This window comes from Amblyomma maculatum, chromosome 1 (genome assembly GCF_055883805.1).
Source record: "Amblyomma maculatum isolate TAMU_Amacu chromosome 1, ASM5588380v1, whole genome shotgun sequence".
Lineage (NCBI taxonomy): Eukaryota > Metazoa > Arthropoda > Arachnida > Ixodida > Ixodidae > Amblyomma > Amblyomma maculatum.
Window position 1 is genome coordinate 350,648,869 of NC_139344.1, and position 20,083 is coordinate 350,668,951.

Here is a 20,083-nt window from a genome sequence, read left to right on the forward strand (position 1 = left end):
CATTTGATCATTTTGTTTTTAGTGAAAATGCGTTTGTGCGGCTCTCTCAGCCTATGTTCATTTTTATGTGATAGAAAAATATTGTTGTTTTGGTAAACAGAGAATAATTATGAAAAAGGAAGGTTTTCTCCACCTCGCGGTCCAGTCTTGGGCCTTCAAGGCTGGACACGGGATCCATGGTCATGATGGTGCTGTCAACCTCAGGGGCGCACGCCGAAAACAAGGAACTACACAGAAGCGTCTACAGCTTTCGAAAACGTCCATATTTGGCTACACCTGTTTAGTGTTTAGTATTACTCGCTTATGTAAATCTTGTCTTAAGTTGCAAACAATCTCATTGGTGTTATAATATGGCCTCTAAAGGTCAATGTTGATTTGTTGGCCATGTCCGTTTAGAGCAATGCAGAACCCATATTGGCACCTTTCTTTACTTTTGCCTAGAAAGTTCATTAGACGTATATCAATCTTAAAACAGAATACAATACGAGAATGCGATGTGACAAAATAAAAACGAGACGTGCTTTATGATCAACTGCAGTCAGCGCCATGCAGCACGGGATTCCTGCGTGTGTTCACGTTTGAAACGTTGAGGCGTCGTCGGTCACGTGTACTAAGAAAACCCTCAGCGCTGGTCCCGTCTTCTCTCTTGTCTTCGTTGTAGCGTTTTATTTTTCGATCTACGTACCAACTCGCTCAACTCGCCGTTTTACGAAGAACACTCTGGTGAGAGAAGAACTTCTGCTAGCACCTTTTTTCGCGTGCCAGGTAGCAAAGCATCCAGGTCTGAATAGCTTTCAATATTTGTTTTAAAATCAATAAAATTTCTACAACTTGCACACTACACTTATTATGTTATAGCTTAGTATTAAAATGTTAAAGCTAGTCTATGTGTGCAGAACAGTTATTGATCATCATATCACCTTCCTGCACGGCACCCGCGCTTGCTGACGGAAATTTTGAGGCTTTTAGTGAAGTGGTTAGCTCTGTTTTAGGAAGTCAATGATCCCGACATTTGAAATCCATGCTGGCCAGAATGGCTCTACCATGCGCTTTATGGAAATAGTCGATAAATGATCCTCGTCAAGTTTCACTGAGCACTTATAGGAAATTCTTTGTGTTGCTGTCGTTTATTTCCTCACGTATTAGAATGTTCGACTAAAGGACATAGCAGCTAATTTTTCGTTGCAGGGAAAGCTTCCGACAAAAATACATAATTACGCGTAAATGTGTTTTTGGCTTGCCATTTCGTGAGTGCGAATGCATTGTGGCGTGTCTCAGTTTGTCACGAATTTGAGCTCTGGTGTTATTTTTGTGACATGGATTGCTAAAGTGCATTTATACAATTATCACATCTTTTTCCGATAATAAAATATAGCACTTGTCTGAAAAAGATTAAAATAATTTTCGAATAACTGTTTGCGACACAGACTTGCTAGGTGGCATGTCTAATGCTCAACAAACTTAAAATTTCTTTTAGGTTTTCTATTTTTCATGTGCGCTTATGTATATGGCGATACAAGATTCGAAAAATTTATATACTTACAGAATGGTGTCATATAAGAAGTGCGGTATGTTGCCGCGACCAGCACCTGCTGTGTGGAAGGAACCGGGCATACATAACTGTGCGTCCAGAAGAGAAGTTAACAAGAGTTGAAAATCATGCTAATGTTTCGACAAGGGGACTTGTCTTTGCCCGGACGAAGAGAAGTCCGCTTGTCGAAACGTCGGCTTGGCTTGCGAATTGAGTTTCCCCTCATTTCTTGTTCAATTCTCTTTCATACTGTATTAGCCATCATCTTCCTCTCGTTCTACCATGTGCGTCCAAATAGAGACAGAACTCTCGCCTAGGAAGTCGTATTATTCGGCTTCAAATAAATGCCACAGCATGCTGCAAACAAGCTTTATTGAATGCGTAAAGACGGAAAACTGCAAGACATACAAATATGCATTCGATGTAAAATGATTAAAAATAATCAAAAATTTCAACAAAGATTTTCTACGTCTTTCATGGAAAGTGGTTCTAAATTACAAAAACAATTGTCATATTTTCGGGCTGAATATCCGGGACATGTATTTTACTTTTTAATAAGGAAAGTAACGCGCACTTTCAAAAAGTCAAATTTGTGAAGCACACGAGTACACAACAGAGGAAAGACTTTCTGGGGAATAGCTCTTAAAAAAATCGATCAGTGTGAATCATAAAACGTGTACATTGAGAAGTGTGCTCCTGTACACGTTTCATATAACCAGTTTCGCTTTTTCTAAATTCCCATATTTTTCATATGGAAACCACGTGAAAAATGCGCAGTGTATATTCGACCAGCGTGTAAGATACCGAATTCTAACAGGTTCCGCATAATGTCATGCTCATCACATAGCAAGCACGTGAAAAACTGTGCGGAAAGGCCACGGAAACGTACTAAAAACATGTGAAAGCCACATGAATGTCAGTGAACGTTAAAGAACACCAGGTGGTTGCAATTATAAGGAGCACTCCTCTGCTTCCTCCCTCATAGCCTGAGCCGCTTTAGAACGTTAAACCGCATGAAGGCAGCCAAACCATGTGGATTTCCCCTTTTTTTATATCATATAGCTCGTTCTCTTCACATTTCCATACGCACCGTTCATACGGATTGTTTCTACAGGAAAGTGGAGCCAGAAAACACATTTCCTATTGCTATACATTCTACCCAGTACTCCAGCCATACACTTCTCCATATTCAATTATTAAGTCTTCCATCGCACCAGGAACAATTGACATGCAAGCGATAGCGTTCACGATGCCTTCGTAGCTAAAATTGCCTGGAAATGCATTCCAGCAAATCAGGAGAGGGCTCGCGCGCTATTAGGTTAAAGCGCCCTCTATCAACGCTACCACGATCAAAAGAGAAACTCTCAAAACCGTGCTGGCTAATCTAGAACTAAGATCCAGGCATCTGTAACGGAGAATTGCAAGAAAGGCACTGTAACAAATGTACAGACATCATAACAACCGTTACAGCAAAACAACCGCTACAGTTTCCACGTGAAAACCGTTTCGCATGATTAACAACTATTAATCATCGAACAACTATCGAGCTATCAAGAAAGGCACAGTAACAAATGTACAAACATCGTAACAACCGTAACCGCAAACACTGTTTTCAGCATAAAAACGTTTTGCAGAATTAACAACAATCCATAAGATATCGTGCTTGAAGAAATCGCTTCTCAATTGTCTCGCCACTCTCTCCGACAACCACGGCGCGCATAGCCGCTGTCATGCATATTGTACTCCGAACGGCGAAGCTGACGCCTTTGTGATCGCCGATAATCTTTTCTATCATCCCGCCTGATAGTTGAGAAGCGCTGAGTATCATCTGTGCGCTGAAAGAGACAGGAAAGAAAGGTGAGATTGCTTTTAAGTGGTATATGTGATCGTCAATTGCATGCCCAATGGTTATCTCGACACATTTAGTGCAATTTACCCGCATTTAAATAGTTTCGAAGTTAATGAAGTTTAACATCCCAGAACGACTGAGGATATGAGAGACGCCGTAGTGGAGGACTGCAGAGATTTCGACCATCTGGGGTTCTTTGACGTGCACTGACATCGAACAGCACACGGGCGCCTTGCTTTTCGCCTGCATCGAAAATCAGCCGCCGTGACCGCGATTCGATCCCGCTTCTTTGGGAACAGTAGTCAAGCGCCCTAACCACTACACCACGACAGCACGTACACGTATGGAAATTAACAAACAAAATGCATATGCACGAGAACGAAAAACCTGTTGGGTCGTCTACTCTTTGCGCGTGTGTGTGTGTGTGTGTGTGTGTGTGTGTGTGTGTGTGTGTGTGTGTGTGTGTGTGTGTGTGTGTGTGTGTGTGTGTGTGTGTGTGTGTGTGTGTGTGTGTGTGTGTGTGTGTGTGTGTGTGTGTGTGTGTGTGTGTGTGTGTGTGTGTGTGTGTGTGTGTGTGTGTGTGTGTGTGTGTGTGTGTTTGCGTGTGTGTGTGTGTGTGTGTGTGTGTGTGTGTGTGTGTGTGTGTGTGTGTGTGTGTGTGTGTGTGTGTGTGTGTGTGTGTGTGCGCGCGCGTGCGTGCGTGTGCGTGTGCGTGTGTGTGTGTGTGTGTGTGTGTGTGTGTGTGTGTGTGCGCGCGCGTGCGTGCGTGTGCGTGTGCGTGTGTGGATGATTTGTGTTGCTATTTGCAAAACAAAATATACGCTATTGGCTCTGGAGCTACGTGAACTCAGGAGCAGACTTTTTGGTCAATTCGTTTCTGCTGAGGTAGATTTAAGGCCACTGTAGACAAATCCTGCACGATTAACTGGACAGCGTGCTGTCTTTGGGCAACTATGTAGATGATCACAGTTGCGACACTTTATACCACCGACGTTGTGCCAATGATCATCAGTGTGGTCATGCTGAGGCATTACGCTGCAGCAATTAATTTAACAAGGACATAAAGTGCGAATACTCAATATCGCGCATAAAAGCCATAAGCAGCTAAACGCCGTCATAACAGGCCAGCAGGTGACGAAAGCAATAATACGCTATTATGTTGCAGCTATCTTCAACGAACTACCGGACGGTGCGTTTTCATTGACAACCCGGAAAACACTGAGAGTTGCTGTTCAAGCGTTAGAAAACCTGTAATGTGTACTGATGTTATCAGTGCATTTTTGATAGTGTGTTGTGCCAAATGTATTTTTTTTTTGCCTCTGATGGAATTATGATGCAGCGCGAAGATTGCCGCAGCTGCCAGTTGTCGCCGCACTAGCCCACTTGTGGCTTCGGCTCTTCCATTTGTGTATGTTGCTTTAACTATACTGAATAAAGATTATTATTATTATTATTATTATTATTATTATTATTATTATTATTATTATTATTATTATTATTATTATTATTAATTATTATTATTATTATTATTATTATTATTACTATTATTATTACTATTATTATTATTATTATTATTATTATTATTATTATTATTATTATTATTATTGTACACCAATTATAAGTTGCTACCTAACGCGAAAAATTGCTTAATCACAGAACTATATCGACCTTTGCGAGCAGCCACACTGGACAAAACAAGCGTTTACGACATTCATCAATTAAATAAAAAGTGATAATATATAGGTTGATCATGCCTTTGACGATCTGCATTAATGATTTCCATTTCATTTATTTGGGCCCATTTACAAGTAAATGGAGGGGGCCAATGTAAAAGCTGCTTGGTTGCAGCTTGAGGTGTCCTTGGCCTCCTTTAGAAATTGGCGAACAGATAGCAGAGCAACGCATTAGACAAATAAAAAAAGACATAATTTACACTGTAACATTGTAATTTGAGAAATACATTTCACAAAGCAGATGAGCTTGCGCACCTGCTATTCTTCGAGGTAGCGGCGATAAAAAAAAAAATCAGGCTGTAAAAACAATCTGAAGGATGATAAATTACCTTTGTAGGACTATTCGCACGAAGTTTATCCATGTGATCATAATCGCTTTGGTTTTGATTCTCCAAGAGTTTCAAAACCTTGGCCATGTCTCCACCCAGAGGAAATATGTTGTAGATGACTTTGGCATTTTGAACATCGATATGAGGCACTGGAGGGCTATTTGCTTCAGTCCTCTGTAGAGGGGGAAAGAAACAGTGCATATCTGTAACGCCCGCACTGGTACTGACCGGAATGCGAATAAAAGGAGTGAAAGGAAACGAAAAGCAGAGAGATATGCGGAGTTTACCCCATGCCGCTGAGATTTGTGAACCTAAGGCATCACTGATGTTTGCGGTCAAAGGTTTTCTTTTTAAGACACCAAAAACGTCTTACAATTCATTCTTAAAGCCAGCAACTTGTCCAATGGTTTTAAAAGAAAACACCGATTCGATTTTTGTCCAGGCTTCTGTATACACATATTTTTATCTGCATATCGCACATTGGTGAGGGATGTTCTTGACTTGCGGTGCAAGCTGTATGGTAAAACATAGCCGAAATGAAGAAAAAGCGGTATAATTGTACCGCGTAGGAACGCTTTAACCAAAGGCGTAGTTCAGCACCAAAATGCACTAATAAATGCTAAATGTAACTCATTTTTCGATAAGTTCTATTTCAGTGCTTTATTACTTCTAAAAAGGGAAAGTCAAGCCAGTTGAGAGCCCCCTCGCTGTTAAGGGCTCCGAAAACAGTAAAAGAGTAGCTTTTACATCCCCCCCTCCCCCCCTTCACACACACGCACTTTTGCTGCTTCTTTACGAGCGTTCAACCAGACCAAGAAATGTGAAGTATTACATACCGTGCTAGACACTTGGGAGGGAGACCACCTTCCGGTTGATCCGGGTGAGGGTGGGTCCACTGGAAAAGGAACTGCACAGAAGCAGAAAACAGACTTGACTAAGTCCTATGAATACGGATTTCGTGCAACCCGTTGTCAATATTAGTGTTTTCAGCCATGGTTTCGAAATCTGTTGCTGGTAGAAATGGAAGCTTGGGTAAAAATAAGCACGAGGGCAAAGAGAAAAACAAAGCAGACAACAATTATTCCCGCGTTGTAGCCCGTTTTTGCTATTTCCGTTCCGATTTCGTCTTGACATAATGCCAAAATATCGATACTTCCAAACTGTCGCTGAGTTGCTCAAGATTATCCATGGTGAAGTTGCGTTCGGCGCAGGAGTCTAAGCGCTGAGAAGTAACGACATAGGTATCTTTTCACCCCACAGAGCGCATTATGTATAACGCCATTATATAGGTATACTGTGAAATACGCTAACGATATGCGGGCTAGTCTTCGCACGCAGACTGTTATCCTAATCTATATTGCAGAAGCGGTTACATGATGATTTTAAACCTGCGATGCCTATCGAGCGGAATTCATCATGACAGGTACGCGCCATCCCATCAAGTCTAGAAACGAAAGTAAAAGGGGACACTAGATGCACATTGGTAAACAGAGCATAATCAGTTTGACTCACTGTTTACAACGCCGGATGATGGGCATACACACTGTACGAGATTCAGACGAAACCGAAACTTTGCAGATGACAATAAACACCCCTTACGAAACTGAGGCCAAACCAAAACTTTGCACTAAGATCCACCGCTTAGTCTATTTCAGTAGGAATTGATACACTCAGCAGTACGGAAGAAAACTACAGGAAATAAAAAGCCTGGCAGAATGCTACAGCGTTTCTCCCCGTATTTCTTTCAAAGGAGCCTCACATCCCTTACTATTGCGGCAATTACCTAAAGCATATTTTGTATTGTTTCGAACATATTTTATTTGTTCCTTCAAACTGCTTTCTGATTTGCTTCCTATGTGTTTAAGGTCGCAAACTGTGGCAAGCTATGTGGGACGCCGTAATGGAGGACGGCAGATAGTTTCGACCATCTCGGTTTTTTAACGTGCACTGAAACCGCACACAGGCGCTTCGCTTTCTGCCTTCACAAGCTGCATTTCCCAGCCGCTTAAAACGGAACAGTCATAAGCGGGTTGTATACAAGTTATGTCAAGCTTTACGAAACGGAAAACCGGCGCCGCTGAAGGGCATCGCAGTCTCTTCTTTCGTCCCAAGGTATAAAGGAGCTTAGAGGGTTGATAAATTGCAATGCAAGTCTAACTAAGTCAATGCAAAAACAAAGCGAGTGCTAGCATTCAATGATTCGCACGTAAAACAAAAATTCGGGGCTAGCACCGCATGGAGCATGCCTATGCGTTCCTAGCAATCTAATGCTATAAAATTTCCGACGCTCCCAAATGTAACTCCAAATAAAAGGAGAAATCAGGGCCAACAAACTAACCACCCTAATTCACGCTCTATCGCTGAGCTCAGCGGAAAAAAAAAAAACAAGCACCTCACGTAGAATATTGGCACATACCCCATCCGCTCTCTGCGTCGGATGCAGCTTCCTGCTTTGCCATCTCCGCCTGCTCCGGAGGCGAACACAACACTGACTGCAGCAAAGGTAGCAAAAGCCAACCGCGTCTTCGAGGTCTTGCTACGGAGGGCGCTCTGACTCTAACGTCAGGCTCTGAACGAAATGCGCCGGGACAACGCGTGACTCTTGCGTATGGTGATATTTTGAGGGAGCAGCCTATCAGCGCTGTGTGCGTGTCCTTTTTTTTTTTTTTTTTTCTGTTAGGTTGCCGATGATGCAATGCGGCGCAGACGTCTCTGCAAGCCCGGACGCGATTTGTTGCTCGCGCGCGAGCGCGACGCAACCGGCTAGATAAGCAGGAGAGGAGAAGCAGGGGCGAGGAAGCGTGGAGCAGTGCGCGAGGATATGAGTCATCCCAGCTGGTGCGGCAGTAGCTCAACACAACGCGGCAATTGCATCAGATCGGCGCTCTGAAGTCTTTCCAAAATTAACAAGAAACATAACGACGCTCTACCTAAGAATCGTCGTGAAGTAACGATGGTACTGCCAAGATATCCGACGTGAAACTGAGGCGCCGCTTCTGCGTATAAAGGTGCATTTATTATGCACCTTTATGTGCATAATATACTATGTGCACCGTTTGTGCAGCTTTAGTAGCTACACGAAAATTCGGCGTCAAAAACTGTAACAGCTTGATTCTTTATTGCGTAGTTGGTGGTTGCGGTGTGCGGTGATAATTGGAGAAATGGAAGGACGCCCTTCCCCACGCATATCTGCGCGCGGGTTTAGGTATAAAGCAATGTTATATTGAAGTCTACTAACTGTATCGTCGCTGCAACAAGTCCGAGTGCTCCAGGAACATTTCCAAAGCCGACAGTGGAATGAAGCAACAACGTCTCACTAATAATTCAGAGCTTTGAATAATGTGCTAATGTTCGCCAGCGCTGTCAAACAATTATGAAAACTCCGGTCAAAAAAATTAAATGTTGTGTCCGGATCACGGAGGTAAAAGATGAATTTCGCGTGCCCTTAATTTCGCTTGCATAGAAACCGTCCAACGGGCGGTTACCTTAGTGGAAAAAGCAATGGCCAGTTTGCGTTCTCTTTTCAATTGCAATTGCAATGCAATCTAAATCTTCCTTAGATCAGCTCCGAATTTTTAACTCCTACTTCTAGGCTCCCTCTTTCATCCCAATAAAAAAGCAATAAAGCAAGGCCGTACCAATATTGGCTCAAAATATGTGTGGTTCATTCCGAGGGTTCTCGGTCATTTGGTTTCGACCAGTGAGTTTCTTACGCGCCCATAAAAATTGCAGGCCGGAAATATTCTCGCCCGAAATATTAGTCGTACTCGTGACCATCGTGCGAAGATCCAAAACGCGTACGGCTCTGCATTTCCTGCATAAATGAACAAAAAAAAAAAAAAGTGGCACGGCGGTCGCTTTTTGACTTCCGTTGAAAAGCGGTCGCCGCAGATGTGGCCGGCTAAGCGGCAGGCGCTCCCATTTGGCGATGAACTTTGATTCTTCCCACCGAGCAAGGCTTGAGAACAGGAGAAATGGCAAGGTATTAAAGCGATTGCATAACAGGCGTTCTACCGACGAGCAGTGCTATTTATATGCAGCACTCAAGTCTTTCGTGCAGTTGTTTCTCAAAGGCAAGTTGCACTCTATAGTTTCAGCAACGACGTTTTCACGCCCTCTTAAGTAGCATGCTATTTTTCGTCTCTAGAGTCACAAGATAGAAAAAAAAAACGCAAAAAACAAAATAGCTCCCCCAGGCACACGGTCCCCGTTTGCCAATGATAATGGACGCGCGATAGGCGACACTCGACACGAGTCAGTATGCTGCGTCGCCTCTTTGTTTTTTTTTTTTTTTTTTGTTTTTTTTTTTTTTTTTTTGTATGTGTGCGCATAACAGCTATCTGCGCCATAAGCTCGTTCCCTAGCCAGTACTGCTGGCTTGTACACTCCCTTTCAAACAGGAAACAGGGCCTGTTTACATGTGACTCATTCCGTCTTGCCCGCATTTCGCTTTACCGGGTAGTTTTGTTCCTCGTTGCACTAATCCTGCCTCATTAAAACGAAATATCATATACACGGGGCATACGGAGGGGAGTGTTTATGGCTGACGCGTCAAAATTTACTGAGGGACGCCGAGACTTTCCTGGCTCTGCCACCTTTCATTTCGAATTGAAAAAAATATATATATACATACCTATGTTTGTTGCCACATAAAAGCGTGGTATCTTGCTGTGAAAGTGTCAGATCAGAGGCTTATTATTGCCGTAATTATTTTTCAGTTCATATTACACACCGTGGTTCATATATAACCTGACATTGCAGAGCTACAAGCACATCAGTTGAAGTCTGCGTCCTAATTACATTTTTGCTTCTCTGGGAAAAGTGTTTGGGAACAATTACGCAGAGATGTCAAAACAGAAGGGGAGAAATTCTCTTCCTACTGCACTCTAAAAACCGGAGTTGCTCGTTTCAAGGCTGGGCATTTCATCATTGAGCGTTAGCCCTGCATAGGACACCGCATAACCGCGACAGATCTGGCAGCAAGTGATGCTGTCCATAAAGCGATAATTAAGGGCTTCCGAATACCCGATAGCCGAGACATTGACCATAGAATTAGTCCATGTGTCTGTCTCATTATTGCAAACATTCTACTCGTACAGAAGCCAATTCAACCGAATGGGTGTCAAAATTCTTGAACAACGCACAAAATAAAGCACGACTTGAGGCACCATGAGCTGTTTTGACCCATTTTGATTCTATAAATGACTTTTTCAATAAATTATTGAATGAGGGTGGAAACAGGCTCCTCATGTACATATGCACCAAAACAACGAACAGCTCAAAAAATGGTGCGACGGCGTGTTCCCTAGAAGGAAAAAAATTAACCCAAATATCGAAAAAAATTCATTTCATCTATCTTCTGAGACAAAGGAGGTGTCGTCTCGGTGACTTCTCTACCTCGCAGATGTTGTATGACTGAAGAGTATTAAGCCGGTCTCCTTGAGCATCTGATGAGGTTAATAAAACGAATGAGATAGTGGAGCATTGGGATTTTTTCTGCAGGTTTTCACGAGTCCAAAGCTCTGGCTGTCTTATATTGAAGGTGCTGAGTTTCTAGTTTGTCGGCTACCCCCTTCTAATTATCTTATTTGGCCCTTTCTATCTACCTTTTTTTTTCCTAGCTTGCATCATTTCAAGGGTCGTTATTTTTAAATTGCTAGTGTCAAAGATACTACTCAGAACCGATGCGACTTTTTTAAAAAGACTAGAAAAGCGGAACAACAACGTAACGAGGGCACCAGTCTCACGGGACAATATATTGAATATGTGCGCACTTTTGTAGCGCTGAGCAAAAAATATGTCCAAATGGTTCTTTCAAAATGAAACAAGAAAAACGGATGCATGAGCTGGCTTTGTTTGGGTAACCAGCCTGTGCATGGGAGAGCATTATTCACTGCTAGTTTGGTAGTTGACAGCGTCCTACGCACTTGACTAAACGAACGACTAACGGGTAGGCGCTGTCACCGTCCATTTGACGGTATCGCTACGAATAGTAGAAAAAAAAAAAAAAAAAAAAAAAAAAAAAAAAAAAGAATCACACTGCAAATCCCGGCGGTCTACCTCGCCGCTTGTGGTCATTGGTCCATCGCCAACAAGACTCTTCCTACGAAATTCATGCTCAAAGCAGCACAAGTAGCACTGCGGCAACTAGAGCGGCTGATCCCTCGGGTATAGTCCATGCGTTCCGAGGTCGAATTGGGTGCCGTAGGCCCCTTTATGTAAAGATGCGGCGAACGAAGCCACTCGTTATAAACTCTTTCCCTAGACGCATTTTCTGATGACTGAAAACCTCTATGATCACAGCTGTCGCCGAAGTGTAGGTATAAGAATTGCAAGGCAAGAGCATAATCCAATGGTGGGAAAAAATCCTTACTTGGCTGGTGGCATGTTTAGTCCGTACAACTAAAACACGGAAGGAAGCAAAGATGGGCAATGAAATCACACGTGATAACTAAGAGAATAAAATGGAGACCCAACGAAGGCAAGCAAGAAAGAATAAGGCATGCGAATAACCTAAAATAAAAACGTACCTCAGGCTGCTGAGCTCCCGGGTGGATAAAAAAAAAATCTAAACGGAACGAGTGCTTATTGTGCAGATATTGTGCATGAGGTAACTCAAGTTGTGCTTGAAAAATGCCCCTTATATATTTCCTTCTGGCGAGTGCTACTTTTTATGCTCATTTTCACTTTATGCTTCTTCGCCAGCACGGTTTGCATGTGGGTCGAAGGAGTTTCACTAGGCGTGCAAGTTTCCGCTATTGTTAATCAGCGTACTATCTCACACTCCATTTCTTATCCACCTCCAGCTGTATTCTATTATCAGCATCGTCTATCTCACGTGAGTATTAGTCTGCAAGACAACAGCTGTCGTCTCTGTTCCCCACACACACACACACAAAAAAAGATGTCGCATCGAAATAAGAAGCCGTACAAAATAATTACATGTCATTAGTTTATAAAACTGTCTTACAGTGACAATATCAACATTATTTCAATCTACTGATATTCAGTACATAGACTGCGCGCTTTATCTTAGCGTTACGGCGTCTCACCAACAAAGGAATTGAAACGTCCAGCCTTTGCCCACTATGTAATGATAATAATAGAAAAATAGAAATTAAAAAAAAAAACAGGTCTTGCATTCTCCCAGCAGAACAAAAACTGTTATCTTTTCTCCGGAACAATTTTTTTTTTCAACGCGGCAAAAGAACAGGAACTACGAAATCAAAACAGCAGCAGCGACGAAACTCTTTACCTGGGTGGAGCAGTTCGTACTTGACCTTCCAAAAGAGGCCACCGCGGGGTTTCGATGTCGAATTGCTCGTTAGCATGTTGGAAAATGAGTGAACCGTGGTGTGAACTATGACAGTGTTGCACCTACTGCAGGCCCATTCACCTTGCGGTGATGATGCGGTGCGCTGACTCAACCCGCCCGATAGCGTCGTAGCGCTGACGTTTACTACGGTGCCGACGGTGCGACGGGGACCGGAACCCTTGATCTCTGAAAGCCCCATCTATCGACATGACTGCCAACCTTCCTATTTCCTTGTTCGGAGCGTCCGTCGAAGAGAGCGCTAGCATCTAGCGGCGCGCAACATTGAAAGGTAGCGTGGCGGCCGATAATGAGAATCGGACTACTGTTAGAATACTTATAAGTGTGCCGTCGGAAGGATAATTTTGCAGGTCCTGAGCGCTCAGCGACGTGACACAAGAGTGACGTAGTGTGTATGTCACTTGTACGTCTCCCTCCGGCGCTTCTTTTTTCCCTTCTATAAGTGAGGGAGTGAGACGGGCGTACTTACAATGTCTCTGTCGAGCCCAATGCGTGGGATTGATGAAAGCAAAGACTGGCAGGCTGGCTGGTGAAAACAGTTAGGTTGTACAAGAGACACCACAGAGCAGCGTATACACGCTTGCGTCTTGAACACAGCATAGAGCTAACGCTCTAATACCCTTCCTTAGTGAGGACATCTCTTCAGACTATGGGGGTAAAGGTGAGTACACTCTCACCAGCCGAATGTAAACCATACGGAGGAATTAGTGTGTCTCAATGTAGCGCGCTGCTAGGGTTCCTGTATATGCTCCCGGGAGCACATACAGGAAACCCAGACGCAGGTGTTAATAGTCGAATGAACGAATCTGCAATGTCAGTTAGCAAAAAGTTAGTGGCAAGTTTTCAGCGAGTGGTGAAGAGCAGCAGATGTGACAAGCTAAGAAGTGTAGATATAAAAATTTAGTAGCTGAAATGTAGATATCGTTGGCGCTCAATATATATAAGGAAAAAAAAAAAAACGACCTTCGTGGCAACTGTCACCATGCAGCCCGTTTCAAAGGAGATGATCTTGCATCCATCCTTCTTGTGGTGAGCGCTCCATTTACTTCAGTTCGCAAAGTAGCATGTAAGAGAGCAGTACACGTCCGCACCAGCAAAAATGATGCGTTGCTGACTGGAAATTGTTTTTTCCAGCTACATATATGTAAGCCAAAGCGCTATATGCCAGCGCTAGGCGCTCTGTTACTGCTCATGTGAATTCATGCTAGTTGACATTTGGCCTTTTGTGGTACGGTAGTTTCGGTATTTATCCGACAGAACATAAAACGCTGCATTGACTTAGCCTCGTAATAAGTCTGTAATCTCTGTGCGTATCACCAAACACTATTATAAGGAACTGCCAATGTGGATGCGCTTTAGTTTCTCATTTCTAGTTTATGTAAAAGTTCCGGTTTCGAAGATGAACCACGCATTGGCCAGCGTACCGACTTTCAGACCGAGTTACATTGACGTTTTCCCCCAAATTTTCTAACAGAGTGGGCCGCGGAGCCCCGCCTCGGCTCAGGAGCTCCCGACCATCTTACTCACCATCCTCCTTACATTAGTCGTTAACAAAAAAGTATTCATCAACCAAAAAAATCAGTACGGCCTCTTGCGATGCGTTTAGCACCAAGCAGAGCAGGTGATTGTGCTCTTAGAGAAAACTTCCAGAGACTAAAATATCATCGCTTACGATGATTATTCCCTCTTTGTGAGGAAAAATATGTCGGTTGGAGTCTCTGAAAATTTCTCCTACGCCCTTTATTTCAAAGGGAAGCCTTTTGTGCCTTCTTAGTCCGCAGTGCGTGGCGAGCGGGATTATCTGTCACGACGTTTCGTGAAGCCTCATTTGTCGAGCGCTCAATCAGGTGCGACTTCGAGAAACACTTGGCACCATTCGGGGTACTGATATCTTCAATCGCCAGTATGGGACGTTTAGATTCTGCATGTCCACGCACATCCTAACTGCACTTGGACTACTTTGTTTTGCGCCGACCCCTATTGAAGAAACAAACGCGGTCGGTCCTTTTGCTGCCTCAGTTATGGGGATTTCAGGCCTCTATAGCTACTTCTACACTCCGTTTCGTAATTTTAAAGGGATCCTTCTGTGTGGGAGGCTACAGGTCTCAGGCCTTCTTTGATTTATGAGCTTTACTTGCAAGTGGTGGTTCAGTTTTACGAACCCCTTAGGAAGGTTTGGAAAACATTTCTTATGGTCCACACGACGGTTGTTTACAGCTCCGTTTATGACTTCGCTGAGACCCAGGTCACATGCAGTTCTTATCTCAGTAGAGGTGCGTCCCCCCCCCCCCCTTGATGAAATAAACGTTTGTTTATACCTCCTTCTTTCTTGGCTTTCATATTGGCTCTGAAGTTTATCAAGATTGAAAGGGCCGCACACACTTCCCTACGGCCCAATATGCTCGTTTCTTGCAACAGTGCTCTTAAGATGTCCCTCCAAGGCATTTCCACCTGTCACGTCGACTCCGGTTCACGTGTTCAGACAGAATTCCACCTTGACTCTACTGAGTTCTACTACTGTAGATGGATTCTTGCACTTGTGGCCTTTTATGCACTAGAGCTCTTTTTCCGGGCATCTGTTTTCTTGGCTCCAAGTTTTGGAGGGTTCGCTCGGCGATCAACGCATCCAAACAATTTTTTTTTTCTGCAGTTATGGCGTGTGCACGGCTCCCCATCCCGAAAATTTCTTTTCCTCCTTCATGTGGCCTCTTTCTACCACAACACGATCAAATCTTGTTTTGTGAATTTGTTTTTTTTTTCTCCTGAAGGTTGCCCTGCTGCTTCTTTGTCACTATCTTCCTTAATCGCCAATGCCATATGTTTCTCTATAGCAGACTTTATTTCGCATTTACTAGGCGGCGTCCCTCGATAAGCAAATGGTTCAGCGCAAACTCCTGCTGTCGAAAGGCGATTCTTCTTAACCACGATGATCTGGTGCCTTCTATAATTTGGGATAGAATTTCTTTGTCCAGGTTGCCGAATTTGCGCATAGCTGGAAGCTGTCCTGGATGTACGGGAAACTGATCTATTTTAGTTTCCCTTCGCTTCGCTTGGCGAAATACGAGGCGCTCGAATAATCCGTCTTTATTTAGTGGAAACTGAGTTTGTAGTCTTTCAGTCGGGGTTTTGTACGAATCATCTATGGCTGGGAGTGTCCTAAAAATGTCTTAGACAGCCTCTCCCGCAAGATGAAATAACGTTGCTCTCCTATCGTCGCTGATGTTGGTAGTAATCAGGTAGTTCTCGAATCTCACGTGCCATTGTGTCCACCGTTACGCGCGGATCTACGGGGTCTACGTGATGATCAAAATCAGCAATGCGAAGAACGTCCATGCTTATGTTGTTATGAACTGAGGAAGAAACTTTCCCCTCTTGTGTTTGGCCCGACACCTAGTCTTCTTTATTCTTTAAGTGTGTTTCCCGCGCTCTTCTGTGCTGTTGTGGGATCACTTTCGATATCCAATCGTCTTCGCCAATTTGTGGCGTCATCAGGATTAATTTTTCAAAGTGAACTGAAGTGGTTTGTTCTCTAGCATCTGCATTCATACAGAGTATTCGCGGCGCACACCTATCCCATCCTTTTTGTCTTCCTTCGTATGGCCCCTTCTCCGTGTTTACGGAGTCCTATGGGCTCCAGGTTTCACGCAGCAGGTCTCAGCGGCTCCCGAGGTCGAACTCCACCGAGTGGGTAGCGTCATTTATGATTGGCGAAAAACACTGCAGGTTTGCAATCCAGCTTTGCTCGCTGCCTCAAGGGTGTTTAGATATGCGAGGCCGCTGCCGCTTGCGTCACTGAGTAAAAACCCGTGCCGAACGCCGTTGCTCACCGAGCCACTATGTCGACGCACCGGAATGCCGGGCGCAGATGTGCCTTTAACCGACATGTGGTTTGCGGCCGTACACGGCGCACGGAAATTCTCGCCAGCCCCAGCCAGCAACTCTGAAGAACGGACGCTGCCTGCGGTCTGCAGCACGTCGTGTTTCCGCTGCAGCCAAGGTGGGTTGACCACTTTTTCTAATTTGCGGCTTCGCTGCTTCAGGGCTGTTCCGCCGCCATCTTCTACGGCGAACTATCCTGTTTCCTTTGCGGCCACGGTGAGTATGACCGACTGCGATATGTTTGCGTGTCTGCAGTAAGTTGCATATACATCCCTTTTTTTCTCCTTGCAGGTGCTCCACCTTGGCTTTCTCATAAATGACTAATTTCAGCGGTGCATATATGGTCTGAAAGACAAGCTAGCATGTCAAGAAAGTTGGTAGTTACAAGTCGTACGAAATTGCTTTCGTGAATCCTGTACATTCTGCCAGCCACACTGTGCTGTTGGGAGCTTCGACTGCGCTGCATCGCAGCGTCACGTTTTCTGCGTTTTCGATAAGCGGGAGCGCGGCTTATCGAAGCAAAAAGACTGACAAGGCTGCTGGAGCCCCGGCGGCTTTCTCGGCACTGAAGATAGCTGTTATGGGGTTGAAAATGCAGCTTAGTCGAAGTTCACACGGCAAAACGCCGCATTTGCCTCCGATAGCGCAGCCAGAGTTCATCGTGACCAACATAATTCCTGGACAGCTCAGCCTTCATTCAAATATATAAATTTGTGCTTTTTTTTTACCACGGTATTTCTCGTCTCTTTGTTAGTCGTATGGCTACTACTTACCGATGCTATTAACAGCACACGTTTTGCGAACCCTGGATTGTCGTCATATGCCGAACAAAATGCGTAGAACACAACTTCAACTATTCATTACCGCCGGCTTTACGAGAGGTTATTATAAGAGACAATGACATATCGACAGTTTCATTAACTAAATTGCATTTCTCCACGATCTCCGTTACGCTGAGACAAATGCGCGGATAATCCGCACGAAAACAAAATCATTACTTTCACGTATACATATTTTTAATGCTTTGCTTTCCACGACATCATCGGCCCTTTCGGAGTGATCGTGTCGACTTGTTTGTAGCTGGTGCGCTTAGTTAGTGCCACATGTGGAAGTTTATTTGCAGTTCAAAAAATTCACACATGTTTTTCTTACACACCTACGGTAGCTGTGACCCGATAATTTTGATAATAAGAGTTACTATAGTTCAGCATCTTTTAACACATGTAATTTCTTTCCTCCCATCAAACCACTCGTTAACAGCACAGCAGATGATAGACGCCGCTTTCTGCTGTCATAGATTTTACTTTTCTTGCTTCTTTATGTGTATTCAATCAACGTATCTATGTGTCCGCTATAACCAATTTTAAGCAAGTTATTTTAAATCATATATTCACTGTGTCTGTTTGATCCTACATTGAACAGTCCTCATCAATGGACTCATCTGCGATGAAACTGCATAAGCTCATTATTTTGATACGCTACTTGAAGCAACACCTTCAGAACCTCCATGGAAGCGACCACAGATGACAAACAATCGCCTGCCATGAGAAAAGCGCCAAGTTCAACATTCAGTGGAAGAAGCAGAGCCCGATCATTATTGCAGGGGCGCTTCAAGCTTATGTAAACGCAAGCACTGACTATGAGATTTTACATACTACCTTCAGTTGTCCAATGCTTCCTGAAATACGCCAGATATGTTCATATAGAACAGAAGAAACGCACCTTCATTCTTTAATAGCAGAGCTCGTTGCCATTCGCGACGGTTTGTCTACATTAGCAGAAAGCCTATATGCTGTACCGCCGACCATTTTGATCTCACACACAGAATAGAGCCAAGCAGTCTGAGCATTACAGAGTATGGGTAATACCTTTGACATTATCAACAATATTTGCAATATTGTGCAAATATTTCGTCGCCCTGTGCGTGTGATTTGGGCTCCCCACACTACGCTCCGTCTCACAGAAACTGATGACGCGGCCTGTTCCCAGAGAGTGACATATCATCTGTCTATGGTAAAGTTGTCCGCAGGAGATGCCGTAGTGCCCGCGAAAGAATTTCTTCGCCGCTCCACGCGTGCTTTAATTACATCGTGTGGATCAAATCTTCCCGGTGGTTTAACTCGCCGTGAGGAGGTGGCGCTGAGAAGAATCCGCGTGGGTGCTGCGTTAACGACTGCTGTAAACCCTGTCCTGGACCACCCAGACTGCTCCCCTCAACTACCCTTTCTGCCCAGCTCCTGCTACGGAGGACATACTGGACCACTTCCTAACAACTTGTCCTGGTATTCGCGTGGCCCGCAAGGTACACCTTAGAAGCCACTCTTACCATCCTACCAGACCGCCTGACACAGGAGTACGGACACATGGCCCACACCACCGAAAGCTGTTGGGTTTCATTGAGGCCACAGGCCTGTGTCAATATGTTTAGACCCTTATGCTGAAGGGCATACTTGCGCAATAAAAAAACAACAACTTGTGGCGATGTTTTACCTTACGTCACATTCGCATACAATACCTACGTTCAGGAAACCATCAACATTACTCCGTTCAGCCTCCTGTACGGACGAGACATGACGACCACGCTCGGCGCCATGCTACCCCATGTCGAATAAATCACAAGTGACGATGTTGCCACTTTTCTACGCCGCGCCGAGGAGGCTCGCCAACTAGAAAGGGTGTGAATCCGGAAGCAGCAAGACTGAGATGCAGAACGCTACAATATACGGCGACGGACTGCAGATTGTCTTCCCGGTGACCTTGTCTATGTTTGGTACCATATTCGACGACGCGGATTCGGTGAAAAACTCTTGAGCCGTTATGTAGGTCCCTATCGCATTCTTCGACGCGTTGGTGACGTGGACTATGAAGTTCCTCCTCACGAAGAACCAGCGCTCCGACGTCCCAAGCGGTCCACTTGCCCCGCTTGAAGCCTTTTTATGATAGATTGCAGTGACCACTATTCTGCTCCTCAATTTAGCATCGGGTCGATGGTTCCCGAAGCAAGGGGGGAGGGGGGGGGGTGCTTTTATGTAGCAAGTGTTGGAGACGAAGCAGTCCGGAGGTGTGAAAAAAGAGAAGCGCGCTAGCTCAAAGACTGGGCTCGAACCGTTACGGAACCTTGAACCCTGTCTCGGACGCAACTGCGAGGGTGCTCGTTTACGCGACACCCTTACGGCTGGGAGCTAGGTTGCCGTTCGTAGCTTAAGAACAGAGCCCCATGAGAACCGACGGTTTTTAAGGCAAGAACCTTTCTAGGCTCTTGGAACGAAATCCCGTGCGCGAGATTTGTCATGTTCCACAAGATTAGTTCTTGTCTAGCGTTCCTGCCATGTAAGAAATACCCATTCAGATGCGGTTGTCACAGGGAAAACCTCAAGTGTTTGTACCGAGAAAAGAAACGTCTGTAACAAGAGCCCATGAATGAGGAGG

The 20,083-nt window shown here is 44.4% G+C and overlaps 1 protein-coding gene across 4 annotated transcripts in view; it reads right to left on the bottom strand.

Moving 5' to 3' along the window:
* Positions 1–13,001, bottom strand: part of LOC146207749 (uncharacterized) — a 40,760-nt gene extending 27,759 nt beyond the window's left edge. The window contains exons 1-4 of one of the 4 annotated variants that reach the window (XM_084590215.1): positions 12,698–12,971; positions 6,279–6,349; positions 5,443–5,616; positions 1,888–3,366 (exon numbers count right to left, since the gene is read on the bottom strand). In XM_084590215.1, coding sequence (XP_084446341.1) covers positions 3,211–3,366; positions 5,443–5,616; positions 6,279–6,349; positions 12,698–12,956 — 660 coding nt within the window. In that variant the 5' untranslated portion in view covers positions 12,957–12,971 and the 3' untranslated portion in view covers positions 1,888–3,210. The other 3 variants (XM_084590226.1, XR_014704201.1, XM_084590206.1) reach the window with 3 other exon arrangements.
* Positions 13,002–20,083: the final 7,082 nt, after the last annotated feature.